Raw genomic sequence first — 18,709 nt, 5'->3', positions numbered from 1 at the left:
TGCTATGAATGTTGTGTAGAAGAAACTTCTCTTTTTTAAATAACCACCACCGCCACTGCTTCTACTACTTCTACACCATACAAAAAAATCTCATTTGTATTATCTTTAGATGCACTTGTTTATCTAAACACAAACAGAGATGGCCAGAGACAAACAAAGCATTGCAACAACATATAAATCGATTTCTGGATGCACTGTCCGTAAATGAGGTCTATGGGATCTGATCTCTCTCCCCAAAGTGTTTTAATCCCTGCACTTGTCATTCTGATCCACTCTCTCGATAATCATCCACTCCAAGCGATCGATTTGTCCGCGAGCAGCTTGTCAGTCCTGACTTGTGACTATCACCTGCTAACGCCTCACACTGTTGGCTCCAGCACATTTTACCTGAGCAGCACACACCTTTTACAGCTATGGCAGACCCAAGAATACGGCAAATTAAGATCAAGACTGGTATCGTTAAAAGGTAAGAGGCTTATCTCTCCGGCTCAGAATTATTTGGCTGTCATAAGAGTCACTAACTGTGAAATGCTTACGGTAACGAGCTAACTAGCTTAGCCATGCTAACAGCGTGACTCGGCAGTAAGCCTCGCCGCTTAGTAGGAGTGTGTTTGGGGCACAGTGTAACTCTGCCTCGGTGCCTCGGGGTGGCCTATGAATGAATGGATGCCTATTCAGTGTTTTTTGGTTCATGCTCAGTGAACGCACGTTATTATTATCTGAAACTATCTATTCAAACGTATTTGGGGATTATGTGAGTAACGGTGTGTTATAACTCTGTTTTTAGCATTCTTAGCTTCTAAACGCTAGCAGATAGCATGCTAACTTGCCCATTGACAGCAGCGTGTAGCCTCTTTGAGAGGTTTGTGGATGCTTTTGTGGGACCTCGACGCACATTTAAGGACCTTGACGCTGTTGTTGGTATCATAATTTGATTACCAACACGAAATAACACATAAAACGGTAGTTTTCGTGTGACTACAGCTTCATTCTGCTTACGAGCAGTCGTACAATGCTATGTTACTGTATATAAGAGTAATTTTATGGCTGGCTTATGTGTATTTCCGCATTTATTTGGGGTATTTATATGTATTTGTATCTAACAAGACTTCCCCTCGCCAAGCTTAGAATTGTGGTGTATATGTACAAATGTAGGAGACATAAAGAAAAGCTGCATAGTCATGATACCTCAATTACAGTCAGTTAGCTGAACTACAGAAGCCACAAGGAGTACATTAATACACTTCCTTCACTTAATTTCCAGCTGTATAAGTTGGGGAAAGGTATAGATCCTCTGGCAAGGTATTTCTCTCATATATTTATAAGTTTAAGCCAAATTATTGCACAAGTTTAATCTGTGAGGTACCTGCTTTCATTAATACTGTTCACTTATGGATTTGTAATGAGCTTACTGCATTAGAAAAATAGTTTACATCATTTTGCAACGAGCAGTTATGATAATATTAAACCACATCTCCAAATTATGGTTATTTGTTACTTTTGCCTTTAACATCTGAGTGGTCAGTGGAAGACAGAGACACTCAAAATGTGTGTGGTTATTTCTTACGATTTGGGGGAATAGACTCCTGTAGATCATGAATGAAAGCTCCTAATACATATTTTTGTACATCATCATGTCTGGACACATTTAAGATGTGACAAAACAAAGCCTTTTTGATGTAGAGCCTGCCTGCCTCATCATCCAGTTTAAGCCTGCCTATTTATAGAGTCTGTATCCACACCCAAATGGGTACAATAGCCAGATTTACCATGCTGGAATGGAAAACACCACAGACATGGTGGTTTGGTGGGATAATGGGCTCTGAATAGTAGTGTGTGTGGTGATGTGAGAGGATTTCTCGTCCATCAGGCGGACCTCTAATTCCCTCCTGTCAATGGAGACAGTGTAATGTGCTATCGATCGAGTTTTGATGAGGCTCACATTACAAACAGGCTGTATGAAGGGGTAATGACGGAGGCTGGGCTTCCCAGAGAGGATCATCTTAAAAAGCAGTACAGTGGTGTACTGTCTGGGTGTGAGCTTGATTTCAAACTAGGGCTGCTCTTTGAGTGTTAATGACTTTTAAACAGGGGACTAGCTTGTTTTAGAATTGTCTATAGTATGTGATATATTCTGTATACTTAAAAATCGGCATTGCTATTTTTTCCCTGTGAGCTGATAAATCCAAAGAGGTTCTTCTCAAAATTTTGAAGTACAACTAGGGATGCATCTACATGAAAATTTTGGCAGATACCGATATTAGAGCCCGACCGATTAATCGGGCCGATTATGCCTGTTACCGATTAATCAACATCAGCCAAAATGTAGCCGATTATAAAAAATGTTGCTCTGCTGAGATTCTGTCACTCCTGTTCCTGTGTGTCTGTGTGTTGGGCTGTACACTGCCTGAGTGCCCGTCCCTTCCGCCCACCATTATCTAATGTAAGACTATAATACGGCGTTTTAACGTTGTGTAAGTTGCTCATTGTGTGTTTACAGATTGACTTTTTTTCTACTTACTGTGTTTAAAGTTTGACTTCTTTATTTATTATTGTGTTTACCGCTTGTTTTTATTTATCATTGGTTTACACTACAGTTCTTATGTTGACAGTTTTATAATTAAAGTTCCTTGTTTTAATTTAATAGTGTTCTGTCTCTGTCTTGAGTCATATGGGTATTATAATAATTTGTGTTTATATACAGTAGGGATGTCCCGATATTACATTTTCACTTCCGATACGATACCGATACTGCAGCATTCAGTATTGGCCGATACAGATATCAATCCGATACGATATCGGCATTAAACATGCTTACTTTTATTACTTATTTTGTAGTATGTCTGTCATGTCAGAAAAGGCTTGATTAAGTGATATTATTCAAACAAAGAACAGTAGTCAGAAGGGATGGGTACCGAATTAGGTACTTTTATAGGTACCGACCGAATTCTGTCAAAAGTACCGGGTATCGATTCATGTAAAACCAAAAGGTACCATGTATAGGTATCTAAATGCATCCTTGTGACTGTGAGGGAGTGGAAGAGTAGGTGATTTTCCATGCTGGACATGAACACAGCATATATTGAAGAATAAATTTGTTAGAATGATTTTTTTTATATTTCATTATTAAATAAATTGATATTTTTTACCACATAAACACAAAAAAGTACAAAAACTTGGTACCGTTGAGTACCGGTACCGATTGCCAGGTACCGGGCATCGGTACCGTATTGTTTCAGATGTGAAAGGTACCCATCCTTAGTAGTCAGCAACAGTAAGTATGAGGAAAAACTGACCCATATATTATTAACCAATGGGTTACAGAAACTGCTTATATCAGAGATTTTAGATGCATTCCGATACGATACCGATACTTGTTTTTTTGCTGATACCGGACCGATATCCGATATCAATATCGGACTGGGACACCTCTAATATACAGTATATATCCTGTGTATATCAATGAATTTATTATATATATCAGCCGATATATTGGATATCTGTCGATATATTGGATATCGGCTTTTTTTGCCCCCAGTATTGGCATCGGCCCCAAAAATCCCATATCGGTTGGGCTCTAGCCGATATCCAATATTAATATTATTGGTATGGCCTATAACTGATGACCTATTGGCCGATACCGATATGTTAAACAATGACCAACATTGGCTGATACCGATATTGATACCGATATATCGTGCATTCCTACCTACAACCAGTAAAATCACAACAAAGCAGCTTCACGCTAAGTAATATCTCCATAGACTTGTATGATCCTTTAAGAGGCTGCTAGCTGAGCTTCTGCTTATGTTAACAGAATAAACCTCATGATATGTATATTTTAGTACTTTCTTTGTGTTTGGAGAATTCTGACAATACGACAGAAACTGTTCTGCAACCCAAAAACTAAAGACAAGCTGGCTTTTGTCACTGTACCTGCTGTGTGATAGGCTTTTTATTACTGAGTAAAGTTTAATTATTGACAGAGATATTTGTGCCTCTCCCTCTCAGGATTTTTTCATCACCCAGCCCTAACAGCAGATTTATTGCTCTTTTCAGGCCAGAGGTACCACCTTGTCATTGACCTTTTTAATAAAGCTGTAACAATTAAAAATGTAAAGACTTTCAATGCATTGTCTCATGCACCCTCCGTCTTACAGTCTCCTTCTCCTGTCTCTCCTCTCTCTCCTCTCTCTGTATATTGGAGTTTAGAGGAAACCTGCTTACTCTTTTAGCCGGGCCTATTTCCACTGGCTTCTACACATTCCAGTCAGTGCCTTTCTGCCCTAGCGAGGCGGATGCCCTTAATAAAATGACAACAGTAATTTGCCTTTGTCATTCCGGTCCCAGCACAGACTACACTACGGCTCAAAAATACAGTGCTAGAGGAGGCGGGCGGCCGAATGTGTGTGTGTCGGCTGGCTCTAATTCCCTTTTTTTCTATTTTCCAGAGAGCTGCCTTTTCCATTAAGCCTGAGGTGGCAGGTCTATTTAAAACCAGCCACGACCCCACCCCTCATTCACACGGCGCTCCAAGTCTGGGAGAAATAAGAAATTAACATCAGGAGTGGAAGGGAGGAATGGACATTTTGCTATTAGACTGTCCTTCAGTTTTATTCAAATGATTCCAGCCTCCTTCCTCCATCTTTCCCCTCTCTTTGACTCCACACAGGTGACATCACTCATTCGGCATCAAGCCTGAGAGTGCATACGCTGCCCGTTTAAAAGCTTCTTGATGGAGGCGGATCAGAATGAGTGGTAATTGATGTAAAATATGACAGAGTGCTGTTGGCTTCCTCGTAGCAACACGGAGGGAAGGGTCTCCGGTAATGTGACTGATTAATGAAGGATCACTCACTTACACACACACAGCTGATTTTATGAAAAATTAAATTTGTGTTGTCATTCCGACGAGCAGGAGCACAGTCGGAAAAAGACTATTAGCCAGGAATCATTATCAATAGCGATATTTTCAAACTCCATTATGCCAATCAGGGTCAGAGTCTGTTTCATAGATTTAGTTCCATTTGGGCTGTAATTGATAAATAATCAGAATTTATCAATGTACTCAGGCCCATTTTCACTAACAATCAAGGAAAAGAGGCCCATTTACCACCTGACTTGGTCTGAATTAGAGACAAAATTGATGATCAATTAATCTCTAAAAAAAAAAGGGGGAAGCACTGTGTGTGGGTTTTTGAAGTGTGTGTGTGTGTGTGATTGAGGATGGTTCAAGGAGTCAGATAAGCACAGTGATAAGGTGAGAGCTGTAAAGTATGATGCAGTTTACAAGGATTTTTTTTTTCTGCTGTGAAAAAATCAACAAATAGGAATTCATTTGAAATAAGGTGATTTACCAACTATTCATTTTTAAACTAGTCGCTAAATTAGTTTCATACAAATTCTCTGCTTACAGCTTATAAATTAGGAAATATTGAATAGTAAACAGAGGGGTTAATGAAAATAGGATAGTGATGGGTTGAGTAGGACTAAGACAAGAAAAGGAGGGATCTCTTCTCTGGTATCTTTCATTGTTTTCTGATTATCAAGTTTTTACCTCATTGTTCTTTAATTAAGAATTGAGAACTGTAATTTTTGCCACAGTGTCAACAGGCAGAGCTGAAATATAGAGGGATGGCAGTGGAGCTACTGCTAATGATAATTTAAATGATGTGTGCGGCCTCGCTCATTTTTACCAAAGGATTCCTTCAGTTTGTAGAGACAAGGATTCAGCCTTTTGAGCTAAAATGCTATTTGATGGTCACTGGCATCTATTCAGTGATTGGCTAGAAAAAAAAAAAAACAGTTTTAGGTTGATGATCTGCATCAATCTGCAACAGACATTTTTTTTTATATATATATATATAAGAGGTTGGGAGCTGAGCTGCTCACCTATGCTTTAAAGTGATGCTCCGGGATGGAACAAGTTGGGTCCTATCACAAGGTTTAGGGCAGAAATTACCCCTACAGCAGTGTTTTTGTGCAGCAGAAGCCCAGGGCGCACGCACCAAACACCCCCTCCCTGCTTCTCTGCCTGTTTCCTCTGCACTCAGATGGGGCCAATTTTTACTTGACCAAAAACACAAATAAACGGAGTCCCACCGAAAAAATCCAATATAGGTCTGCATTCACGCTTTATTTAGAGAATTTTCAGCGTGTTACTTTCACACAAAAACACAGCTAAATAAGGCTCTAGTTCTCATTGTGTCGTAAAACGGCGCTTCCTCCGCTGCAGAGCCACAGATGGCTACGAGGCGCTCGCCGCTTAGTGTATCAGTCCGCGCGCGGCTTGCCAGTTATAAACAAACGCAGGTAGTCTGCCAGGACGAAGAGACACACTGAGAACTAGAGCCTTATTTAGCTGTGTTTTTGTGTCAAGGTAAAGCGCTGAAAATTCTCTAAATAAAGCGTAAATGCAGACTGATGTCAGATTTTTTTGGTGGGAGTCCATTTATTTGTGTTTTTGGTCAAGTAAAAATTGGCCCCATCTGAGTGCAGAGGAAACCGGCAGAGGAGCAGGGAGGGGGTGTTTAGTCCGTGTGCCCTGGGCTTCTGCTGCACAAAAACACTGCTGTAGGGGTAATTTCTGCCCTAAACCTTGTGATAGGACCCAACTTGTTCCATCCCGGAGTATCACTTTAGGGTTACTGAGTGTTTTAGGGTCAGGAGAGCTTTCGGATGAGGTTAAAGAGACTTCAAACCAGTAAGATCACAGAAAAAATAAGTTGTGTGTTTTGAACTCACAGCCAAAGACGGTGTGTTCGGTCTGGGGGGCTACTTACTGAGCTGCTACTTGTGTCTTAATGCTTCAGCTAATATCATGAACCTTTTTAAAATATATCTCATTTTAGCTTCTATAGAGAAAATTTATATGAAAAGTGAATGTGCAAATTCTGCTGCTTTTATTTTCCCTGCTTCTACTACCAGCATAAATCTAACATTTTAGCTACAGGGTCAACAAACGGAGGTGAAATTTGCCAGACTCCTTTCTGCGCGTTGGTGTTTTGATCAATTAGAATCAAGTTTTTAACCTAGTAAGAAAAAGAAGCATGAATGTTTTTCTTCTTGATTTTAATTTGTTTCCTCCTGTTCGACCGCTAACGCAACATCTGAGCTGCAAACGTTTGGAGACATCATCTTAGACTCTGCACAACATTTGGTTTCAGAAGCTCTTCAAAGCTTTACAGAAGATACTAAGATGTAGTTCGGGATTCTGTGATCGAAATGTGTAATTAAATATACATTAGACTGAAGGAAGTAACTGAGCAACAAAGACAGAATCATGCTATTTGTTATGCTTGTTGAAAGTATGAATATTTTCTCTGGCTTTTGTTTATTTGCACCTTCACTCTCTATACAAACGCAGATATAAACGTTTGTTCCAGATATAAAGCATTTTTTATATGGGATGAGTATCAAAATGCAATTTGTGGTCCACATTTTCCTCTGATGTTCAGGGACATTTTTATGATATGCATGCACAGCCCGTCCTAAGCTGCTTAAGATCAGAATCCAGGTTTCAGAGCTGATATCTTGTATGGCAGAGCTCTGTGAGGAGGAATGATGTGTTGTTATTGAGGTGTGTGTATCTTCCCATCCTGCGGGAGATGATCTCGGTGTGTCCCCCTCAGTCAGAGGAGCGTTGGAGAGAATGAAAATGGATGGCCTTGTCTGTAAAAGGTGACCATCACAGCCTGCCTTTTCATGCTTCTTCTCATATTATCTGTCTGAGCTGCTGTGCATTTATGTTTCACGTTTGATGGAACAACATTGTGTCACCGCCTCTGACTATGAACTCCTTTCCTCTCTTCCCGTCATCTGCAGGCTGGCCAAAGAGGAGATCTCGTACAAAACCGAGGCGAAGCAGCAGGAGGAGAAGGTTGAGCGTCTGAAAGCAGAGGAAGGAGACGATTATGTCATCAAGAAACAGGTAGGTGGCTCCTCCTGCATTGGGTTTCTTCTAATCTGCACAACAATCATGCGTCTTAATTTGAACATCTTTGCTTGAAGCATTTATCACAGGCAGTTTTCCCGTTGATCTCAATCAGGAAGTGAATTCTATCGTGCTGATTTGAGCCGCCCCTCAGTCATGTAATGAGGTCGGTCTACAGTGATAATGAAGAATTAGGTTTTGAGAGGAGAATCATTAGTGATTTTGTAATCTGCCTCATGCAGATGTAATTATATCATGTTACTTTAGAGGACTTTGATAATTACTGACACATGCTGGTGATTTAGTGTCCCTAACCTACTTTCCATTATCTGTCACTGTGCCTGCTGGCCCTCCATCATTTATCTGCAGCAGAGCAGTGCCTTAGATACAAATTTCTTCCTTTTATAGAGAGAAACATGTTGTATGTGATGTTTTTTGCTATGATTCTGCAGTATGTTAAAGGGTTTTTCAATGTGTGGTTCAGTGTAGCTGCTTTTTGCTGCTTTTTCTGATGTTGCGTGTAGACATTAACAAATACAGACATGATAATGGACTAGAAATCACTATATTGTCTGCTTTTTGCATGCAACAAGTGAAATGTCTACCTATCTACCACGTTACACGTTACATTTAATTTAATACCACACTTAAAAAACAACATGTACGCCAAATAAAATCACTTACAACAACAATATTTAAGAGTATGATTTTTTTATCGTAATATTATAAAGTTTCACATGACTTGTAAGTGCACTAATGACAGGGTTAAGTGGCGTTTTATAAATAAAGCACAATAACAAGCTACAAGACGCAGTTAGCATTGCATCCCTGAATTCAGTCGGTACTTTATCCAGTCACAACAGAAATAAAAATTTTGACAAACTGATTCATCATCAAAAAAAACAAACAGCTAATATGATCATAATTTCGTACGGTTATATACAGGATCACAGAGTCTGAAGTGGACTACAGGTACCGGAGAAAGATGCATCAGCTTTTATATGCACTGACTGATGACTTTGTTGCGTGATCCAGAATATTAGAGGTGTCCCAGTCCGATATTGATATTGGATATCGGTCCAATATCAGCAAAAAAACAAGTATTGGTATCATATTAGAATGCAACCCCTTGGTTAATAATAAATGGGTCAGTTTTTCCTCATACCTACTGTTGCTGACTACTGTTCTTTGTTTGAATAATATCACTTATTCAAGCCTTTTCCAACATGACAGACATACTACAAAATAAGTTATAAAAGTATGCATGTTCAATGCTGATATCGTATTGGATTAATATCGGTATCGGCCAATACTCAATGCTGCAGTATCGGTATCGTATCGCAAATGAAAATGTAATATCAGGACATCCCTACAGAATATATTTACATTTTGTGTTTGTTGTGTCTGTGTGCACTGCTGTTGTAAAAGAGATTTTTAATCTTGGTGAGGTTTTCTTGGTCAAAAAAATGAGCAATTCACAACATAAACCTTGTGGATACATTTTTTCAAATTGGTCTGTGTAGCATGGCTAAAGATAGCAGAGCTAGCACCACTAGCTTCTTTTGCAGGCAAGACTCAACATATTAGCAGCATTTAGAGCCCACCATAGAAAGTCAATGTACGGATTTGTCTTTAAGCAATCACCAAGCTACGCTTTAATCCGCAACCAAACTTTTGCAAAACTATTGACATCTCATCAGCTGCATGTTTAGTGCAAATTTGAAGATCTGAGATGCCATCTTACTAAGCTTATATGATTTAAATTGTGAACGTGATAGAAACTATGTTACCTAGATTCATGGGCAACCTCTTTGTTAGTCTAGATCAAGGGGGCAACAACTGCTTTAGAAAAATGAAGCCTGTGCGGAAGTGCGAAAAGGCAACGGTCATCGAGAATCTGCATGAGGCTGGCTGCAGAAAGACCAGAAATCATGTACACACCAAGCCAAAAAAACCCTGACTTTTACGGCATTAAAAAGTATATTTACAGCCTGGTTCAAAAAACAGCTTGGGTCTGAAACAGGGATATAGCATTGGCTGATTGTCCAATCAGAAACACAGCTCAGCACACGTGACTGAAAGCATCCGATAGCCCTTTGGAAAGAAAGCTCAAAGCCTGCGTTATATCCACTATGGCCACATCCACTGACTGGCTTTATTTTACTGTTTCAGGAACAGGCGGGTGATGTCGCAGAGACTATTTCCATATTTTATACACTCTGTGGTCTAAATGGGAGTCTAGATGTCAAAACATCTTCATTAAACCCTGTTTTGTTTTATTTTGGGGTCTTAACAAGGTTAAATGAAGTTAACAATTAAAGTCTTGCTTTGCTTATGCTTCCTACATGTACCAGGATACACTGCACGGAACAATCCGCTGTCTTGACCTCTATTTGCTGCACTTCTTCTGCCATGTCCAGTTATTTTTTTCCTGCACTAACACATCTGCAGAAGCCCTGTTAATGCTCCAACATTCATCCTCTGCATGCTGGTTTAGAGATGCAGTATCTACCTAAATATGTGGTTCTGATGGTGCAGCAGTACCAGGTCCCAGCTCATTTAGCTTTTGGATCTGGCAGGAGGAGCTCCAGAGTTGGCAGCACCTCTGCTAATGTTTGCTGCTAGCATTGAAATTCAGCGTGTGTTTTGTTTTGTTTGTTCATTCATAGTACGGCGGCTCCGGCTGAGCTGCGGGCTTGGCTGGTGTTAAACGGGGAGATTGGGAGGCCAGATGGATTATGGTTGGAGATGAGAGGTCTGGGGTAGGATGGATTAGAGGTTTTTATTTTAATGGAATCAATACGCTGTAAGTGTCGTCTTTATCCCGTACTGATGGGATCATTCCACTGCACTGTGAGAGGGCACCGTGACTTTTCTCTGTTTCTGCACCACTCTGCTTACTCTGCCTCACCTTGTCACATCTGGATGGCAACAAACTCGACGAGTTGTCTGCTGTTTTTCAGCGTGTCAGTTATTCTGCCAGCCTGCCGGCATATGAGTTCATCTGAGTGCCTGTTAGTGTGCAGAGCCGTGTAAATGCATCCATGTTTTGACTTTTCCAGCCCGACAGAGGGCCAGGTGAGGAAGCATCTGTCATGAGTGAGTGTGTCTGACAGCGTTAGCCAGCTCCTCTCTGCTCTTTAGGGTGCCAGCTGGGGGAATTCCACATTAGCCGCGGCTGTGAAAGTTCCCCCCAGCTGTAACACACACTCACTCCAGGCGTAGTAAAACCTCTTTACGCCTGATCACAGCGCCCTCGGCTCAGGGTTTCTTCATTTATCCAGGTGTGCAGTCAGATCGAGGCGCTCCCCTGCCGCCCAACTCCCTGCCCGATCGATAACTCAATAACATTTTTCATAGCGCGCTGGCTTGTTGGGAGATGTTAACCACACAGAGTGTGTGTGGGACACCCTGCTTGGTTCTGTCAGGAACACGCTGCAGAGCAAACCAGTGAATATTCCTTGTTCTACCTTTCTGAATTAATCCTCTGTAGTTTTAATCACACATGCTTCATAATGTTTTGGTTTGTATGATGAGGATGATATCCAGCGCTGTGTGGGGGGAGTTTTTATTAACCAACAATATGGCTGTGCTGATGTCGTCTCTGTGTGCTTTCAGATGGAGGTCTTGCAGGAGTCCAGAATGATGATTCCAGACTGCCACCGCCGTCTGGCCATCGCACACGCAGATCTGCTTCAGATATTAGTAAGTAATGCCACAATCACAGCTGACAGGGGGCGTTTTGCATCATAACATAAAAAATGTGTTCACAGAACTTTGATGCGTTTATTTTTATGCTTCCATTCTAATTTATAGCCTTGTTGATGAATGTCATGGAGTAATTGTATTTGTCAGGTGCTAAAGACTCAATGTGCTGAAACTTTGACACCAACAACTGTTATTATTATGTTGCTTTCTGTTCCTGTAAATAACACAGGAACTAAGGTTGTCTTAGGTCTTATCAGGAAGAAAATGTGTATACTATTTGACCTTTGACCCGTTGAAAGCATATAGTAATGACATAAAATCTTTATGTTTTGGTTTTGAGAACAGGAAAAATTAGAGATGAATAAAATGAACTTTTAGGATAGAAAACATTCAAAACAAAATGACTGTCAGTAGGGCTGCAACTAACGATTATTTTTAGTGTCGACTAATCTATCAATAATTTTTTCGATTAGTCGATTAATCACGATTATTTTGAGTTTCAACCTAATTTGGCCTTTAAAATGTGCAGACCTTTATAATTCAACCTGTGTTTTGCATTTTCACTGCATTTACCCAGAGTTAGGTTCTCACCACTGATTGGTCAGCCCTGTGTCACGTTTGTTTGTTTGTTTGTCTTTATTTCATTCATGATGACGTGAAAAAATATAAGTACTAGGCTATACAAAAAATAAATAGGCTAAATCTCAAACTGAATGAAGCAGGTAACAGGGAAATTAAGTTGTTGTACGCAGTGTTGGACAGACCGCTTATTAGTGACTTTGGGCTCGTTTTCTCATGTTTATTTGCTTGGGGCTTTGCTCTCTGTATGATCCCGTCTGACTCTCCCCCAACTCTCCATAACAACGCGTTAAGTTTCGTTTCTCTACATGCGCTACTTCCACTTCGCTCATGCGCACTCCGCCCCTCCTCCTCCCCGCTGAGTGTTACCGCTGCAGTGTGAGCTTGAGAGTAATAAATGTCCTCTCTTTTCTAAAGTTAGGGGAGTTTTGACACTAGTTTGTCGCTTAGATCCTGAAAAACTGTCTGTAACAGAGAGTGAAGGAGACTCTCTAGATCACGTTATCAGACGCTAAACTCCAGGAGCTGTCATGCTCCGTCAGAGCCTCCATGAGCGCACAGCGCTCTCTGGGAGTGGAGATTTTTCCTCATCAATATTCCTCACGTATGAACTTAGTGATCTTTTCCCATAAAAGTATCCAATAACACAGCACCTCATGGTGTGAACTGAAGTTACAAATGAGTATTACCCCCTGGTATTTGATTTCACCATACGACAACAACAATAAAAACAATAATACGACGCGTCGACTATTAAAATTTGCGTCGATGAATTTTTTTCGTCGACGTAGTCAATTATGTCGACTAATCGTTGCAGCCCTAACTGTCAGTAGTATCTTAAAAATAAAAACCAGCTGTAAATCAGTGTTCAATCTGTCGCCTTAAAAGAGCTGTTCAGTCTCACCCCTCTGTGTCTTGTTCGCCCATCTGTCAGGTCACCCATCTTATTGGAGATAGGTTTTACATTCTACCTTACAATGGATAAAAGGACAGGTTGATATCATCTCTTCTTAGCTCACACCTACTGCAGCAGCACGCTTCCCTCTCCTCAGCTCTGGGGAACATCAGGCCTAGCACCGGTTAGCATCAACATGCTACAGGCTAACAGCTGCTCTTGTGTGTAAACAATACAATCATGGATCCAAGTAGGATCTCTGGACTCACACAAGAACAAAATTGTGCCTCAATCTCATGTCTGCAGGCCAGGCACAATTTTCTGATAATATAATTCCTAAGGATAAAGGATCTTAATTTTGATGTTGATTTATTTTCGTGCAGGACACAAAAACCTTGTTTGTCAATCACTTTCCTTTCTATAACATCCTAAAACCACCTGAACAATAGAGGAAAATGACCACAGTTTAAAAAAATGTAAATGGTGAAACACTCATGAAGCAGATAGAAGCAAACTTTTTTCCCTGACAACACAACACTTGTTTGTGATTCTCACCATCTTGAATCTGAACACAATCGTGGACCACGTTAGACCAATTAGCAACAGTGTGCTTATCGTTTCAGGGCTGAAGTTGATATGGTGCGAAGCAAACATAAGCATGCATGTCTCAGGGTCATCTCAATTAATGCAGAGCAGCAGTCAGGCAGCTGCTGCTGCGAGTCACTCACATGAGAGCTGACCTGGAATTAGCAGCATGTCCCTTTCCTTATCACTCAGCCTCCTCTTCTTTCTTCCTTTTTAAACAGACATGCACATATGCACACGCTCATCACAGTTCATTAGCAGCGCTGTCAGCGGGGTGACCACCACAGGAACTCGCACTCGTTTGATTAAAGGGCACGGACACCAAACAGTGACGCTCCTCCTTTTAGTCTCAACAGCTAAATTTAGATCAGAGTAACAAGAAAGTGAAAGAAGTAAAGATTCTCTCAGAATGGTTTGTCGCACTGATCCTTTACCTTTGCAGGACTGAAAAGTAGCTGCAGATACTCGTGTTTGCCTAGAAACAGTTGTACAAGTCTCACACTTTTGAAAGCAAAAAAAAACAAAAGATGTCTTAATCTTATTATTCTTGGCCCAACATTGTCCTGAAACTCAAAATCTGCTTCATATGCTCTGCTATATGAGACCCAAAAACCTGGTGTACATGGAATACAGCGCAATTAAATCCAAACGCAGCACTCATGAGAAGTAGCGGGGTCCAAAATGATGGTGCCTGGCTGCCAGACCAAGAGCGTAAACTCAAACTTCAACTCATCTTTAGTCACCCATTTAGGCTGGATACAACACTTTAAGGCTGATGTCAGACGCTGTCATCTCTTTTAAGGATACGTGTCTAATAAATTGTGCTGTAATGAACTAAATTACTTCACGTAAATGTAGAATCCGGTCTGAATGGGTTAATTTATAGAGACATAGTAATACAATAAATAATAATCTTCCAGAGGAAATTAACGGAATATAAAAATAAAGGTGAAATGAAATAAAACTGAAATGGAATTCTGTTAAAGCAGTGGTAATGATGCATTCCAGGGTCTGATTTTAATTTAGCCAGATTAAAAAGTTAGCTCTTTAGGCCTGAACCACACGTATATGGATATTTTTTTGATCTGATATCTTTGTCCTCGTTTAAAAAAAATTCTCCCTCCACACCACAGAAATATCTCTGTCATTACAAAGAGGCCAAACTGAAAACGATCGCCTCTGAAGCCTGCAATGCCAAACCTGGCCTATAAGTGGCAGGTTAGCAAAATGTGAAAAACCATTGAAGAAGAACGTTATGAGCATGTGCAGTCAAACAGTGGCTGTGTCCGAAATGGCATACTAACGTACTACTCATACTAAGTGTGACGTCAAAAATAGTATGTAGTGCGTTCAAATTAAATAGTATGAAAAGATTGTGTGCGCGAGAAATACCCGGATGTATACTATATCGGTAAAAATTGTAAGTATGGGAGGTGGGCATACTAGTCGCACTGACACGCCATATTTATAAACATAAATAGTGAATGAGATGACAAGATGAGAAGCAACTAAAATGGACTTACCTCTAAAGGGAAACCTAAACGTAAGTACATAGAAATAAAGTGCCTGAGGCGACGGACGGATGGTCTTCGGTGTCTGCGAGCAGTAAACATTTTTTAATTTTTTGAAGAGTGATGAATTCGTCTTGAGACTGGTGTTAGCTAAAAATCATCCACTAGCGAATTTCCCGTTTTCAAAACAAAAGCACCTTTTATTATCTCCTTTAAGTTCTTTAACGCTTTTGTAAATTAGGCTCTTGTTTTGGAGCCAACTGGAAGTTTCTTCGATAGCATATTGGCGCTCTTAACAGAATGTCCGAAATGTCGAAATTAGATTTGTATCCATGGGTTTTATGGCCCAAATGACCACATTTTGGTATTCTACGTGATGACTTTCACTTTATCCGTTTTTAAAAATCTCAGTTTATGAGGGTGAAATCGCCGTGTTCGTGTGGTCGAGAGGCCCAATTGGACAGAAAAATGTGCGTTTAGGAATATATCCATATACGTGTGGTTCAGGCCTTAGTTTATTTTTTAAAAACACCCACCCTGTAAATATTAGCTGACTTAGAATGTGAATGTGTGTGGAAACCATATCAAATGTGGCAGGCAGGGATATGTCCAGAAATTCACCGTTAGCCGGCTAAATCTTCAGTCTTTTACCGTGGAGAAGGTTGAGCATCAAGTGCCAGAAATTCAGCAGTTTGGTTGTATATTTCATTGTCCTTTGTCCTGTCTCTGCAGTCCCTAAAGCCCCTCTTAAGACAGAAAACACTCTTGAATGTTTCCTTATGTTAAATCTTGCAGACTTTTTCATCCTATGGGAATTTCTTCTGCAAATACTTATCAAATTTCCACAAGATAATTTTCTTCAGAAACAGTAAAACTTCACCGATGGCTCCATGTTGAGTCTCATCAGCTTGCTCAGCTGCTCTGAGAAGAATTTTTCTATAGTAACAAATGTAGTTATCAGCTATTTTTGTCTGATTTAAGTGTATTTAAAAGTAAAATATTCTCATTACCAGTAGATAGGCAGTTGTTCCTGGTGTCTTAAATGGCAGAAGATTGCTCTGTAGGTTACCGGTGCATCAGGTCTCTTTTAAGCCAGATCTTATTAAAATGTGTTTACAATCTGTTGAACAAATATAACCTTCCACTTCAAGCTGAAACAGGCATTCAGATGCTTCCATCTACATCAGAACAACTCAAGACTGAAATATGAGCTCCAGTTTTTAACAGCTGCATAGAAATCTATGATTAAGTTGTGGATTTTTTCAAAGTATCCAGCTGTTATTTCCTATTTCCATGTGCAGGAGGTGGTGCCATCTTTCTGAAACAGCTTTAAAAGAAAAGCCTTGTGTATGTGTTTGTGTCTTCCCAGGAAACAGAAGAGGACTTAAACGAAACAGAGGAGTACAAAGAGGCGAGAAACATTTTGGACTCAGTGAAGCTTGAAGGATGATTTCTGCTCTGCTTTCTGTTCTCTCTGTGAGACTTCACTTGCTTTAAATGTCCATTCCTTTCGTCAGGCCCCGTTTGCAACCGTGGAGCCGAACTGCGTCTGTTCTCTTTTCTTGATGTGATTATTTCTACTGTTTACTGTTAACGTGCCACCACATCTGATCGATCCTCTCCTGTGTGTAAAATCCCAGAAGAAGACGTGAAAACATTTGGTTTGGTACAGATTTTTCTCAAGGTTTTACTCTTCTGACCGAAACATAGTCTGCATTGACTTCATAGACACCATTAAACAAACGTGCATAAACTCTGTCTGCTGTCTTTTCTCCATTTATACATGCGAAGCATCTCTTTCCTGCAGATGTCTTAATTTTGTCCAATTAAGTTGGTATTCTTTTTGCTTTTACAGAAATTTGAGTGCAAGTAAAAAGTAAAATCAATGTAGGAAGATTATTTTCTTTGCATTTTGGGTCATACCTACTTGGAAGAGACGTTTCAGCTCTTCCCTGAAAGGCTTCGAAGGAAAGATGGAAGAACATTCTTCAAAGATTTCTTGATTTTCTCAGATCCAGCTTTGAATCCCCAGGACCTGGATAACTGCAAACCTTTACAGAAGAATAAAAAGTGTTGAGAGACAGAAGAAGAAGAAAGAGGTTGGTTTGTAGACGGTTTGAATTTTATTCTAAACATTTTTATTTAATTTTCAAAGTTTAAAATAAGATCTTTCTTCGCCTGCCTTTCCCTAAAGCTGTGTCGTTTCTACTTGATTTATGATTTGCTTTGGATCAGTCGTTCCATACAGTTCTGTATTTTGTTTTTTAGAATCTAAAGCACAGGGGATAAGATCGACTGTTTTCACTGGTTACATTTTATTTTGCCTAATCCCACAAAGCATTTAGGACTTCTGCTTAAACATCTGTAAAGATCCCTTTTGCAGGGGGTTTGCTAGATCTCTATGGTTTGGGTCCTGGGAAGAATGGGCTGTCATGTTTGAGTGGAAGAAAAGTTTGGGGAACCTGGATCCAGCTCTTGATGTCTCTTTCTTTGGTTGTGTCACTTTATTCTTTTTAGTTTGCTCTTCAGTGCTGTGATCTCCACGTAAAAGATGCTGAACCAAAAGCAGCCAATGATGAAGCTTTCAGCTGGAAATCCACGATGGACTTTGTGCTGGATGTCATTTACAGTCGACTCGAGTAACGAAACAAAAAACAGCCCTGAGATGTGACGAGAAGAATATTCTCCTTGGTACAAGTTAGTGTTCCATTTGGAGGACTTTTAATTTACCGTTTTAAATTTAAAGAGAAATAATATCTTTATAGATCACAAAAACTGGTTTACAAACTCAAACATTCAGCTTCTTCCTGGTGTGGTGCTCTTCTCAACAAGACACCTCTTGTGCACTCAATATCCAGCTTCACTTCTTCCTTCTGCTCTGTTCAATGCTCCAGACATTTCTGTGGAGAAGCTCTGATGTATTTCAGATTCTAAATTTTCTGAAAGAATTGTCTAAAAGTGGTTAAACATGGGCTTTCGATAACATGTTCGAAGAGGAGCTTTAAAAGACTCTGCAGACCTCATCTGCTTTTGTACTGCTCACTGCAAATGAGTCAGTGTTCTTTTGAAAGTCTAAATACCTGAAGATGTTAAGTTTAATTTGAGATTAAATCGAGAAAAGCAGAAGACATCTTCACTCAACAGATTAAAATCTGCATTTCCGGACATTTTCTTTAAAGATAATTTGCAGTTTTGTGATTATTAAATGATAATAAAGGGTGGAAAACAGCATTAGACAAAACCGTTTGGTCAGTTTGATGTTGTAATTTCATCCGTTTTCTCCCAGATAGCAAATCGATATGTCTACTAATAATTTCATTCCTTGTTTGGTAGGAAAAATGATTTAAAATCCAGGTGTTGAATCACAGCTGTTAATGCAGGGATTATTTTTGTGTCGTCTCTTCTCTATAACGATGCATTCTGATTTTCTTTTCATTGACCAGCAGAGAAAAGATGTCATTATGAAGCAATAAGAGTGATGATCTAACTGCACACTGT

The 18,709-nt window shown here is 39.9% G+C and overlaps 1 protein-coding gene across 1 annotated transcript; it reads left to right on the top strand.

Annotated features, from left to right (window-relative positions):
* The first annotated feature begins 280 nt into the window (after window positions 1–280).
* tbca (tubulin cofactor a) lies at window positions 281–16,983 on the top strand. The gene is made up of 4 exons (XM_074690608.1): window positions 281–466; window positions 7,825–7,930; window positions 11,552–11,638; window positions 16,581–16,983. Exons 1-4 carry the CDS (start codon window positions 414–416, stop codon window positions 16,659–16,661), a joined length of 327 nt encoding a protein of 108 aa, XP_074546709.1. The 5' UTR covers window positions 281–413; the 3' UTR covers window positions 16,662–16,983.
* Window positions 16,984–18,709: the final 1,726 nt, after the last annotated feature.

This window comes from Halichoeres trimaculatus, unplaced genomic scaffold, assembly GCF_033239565.1.
Source record: "Halichoeres trimaculatus isolate MK-OKI-2021-1 unplaced genomic scaffold, fHalTri1.1 fHalTri1_scaffold_16, whole genome shotgun sequence".
NCBI classification, from domain to species: Eukaryota; Metazoa; Chordata; class Actinopteri; order Labriformes; family Labridae; genus Halichoeres; species Halichoeres trimaculatus.
This window is presented reverse-complemented; position numbering and strand designations above follow the sequence as displayed.

Coding starts and splice junctions, on each gene's coding strand:
- tbca (XM_074690608.1), top strand. CDS start 414: ATGGCAGACCCAAGAATACGGCAAATTAAGATCAAGACTGGTATCGTT. Junction 467..7,824: donor AAGACTGGTATCGTTAAAAG/GTAAGAGGCTTA, acceptor CGTCATCTGCAG/GCTGGCCAAAGAGGAGATCT. Junction 7,931..11,551: donor ATTATGTCATCAAGAAACAG/GTAGGTGGCTCC, acceptor GTGTGCTTTCAG/ATGGAGGTCTTGCAGGAGTC.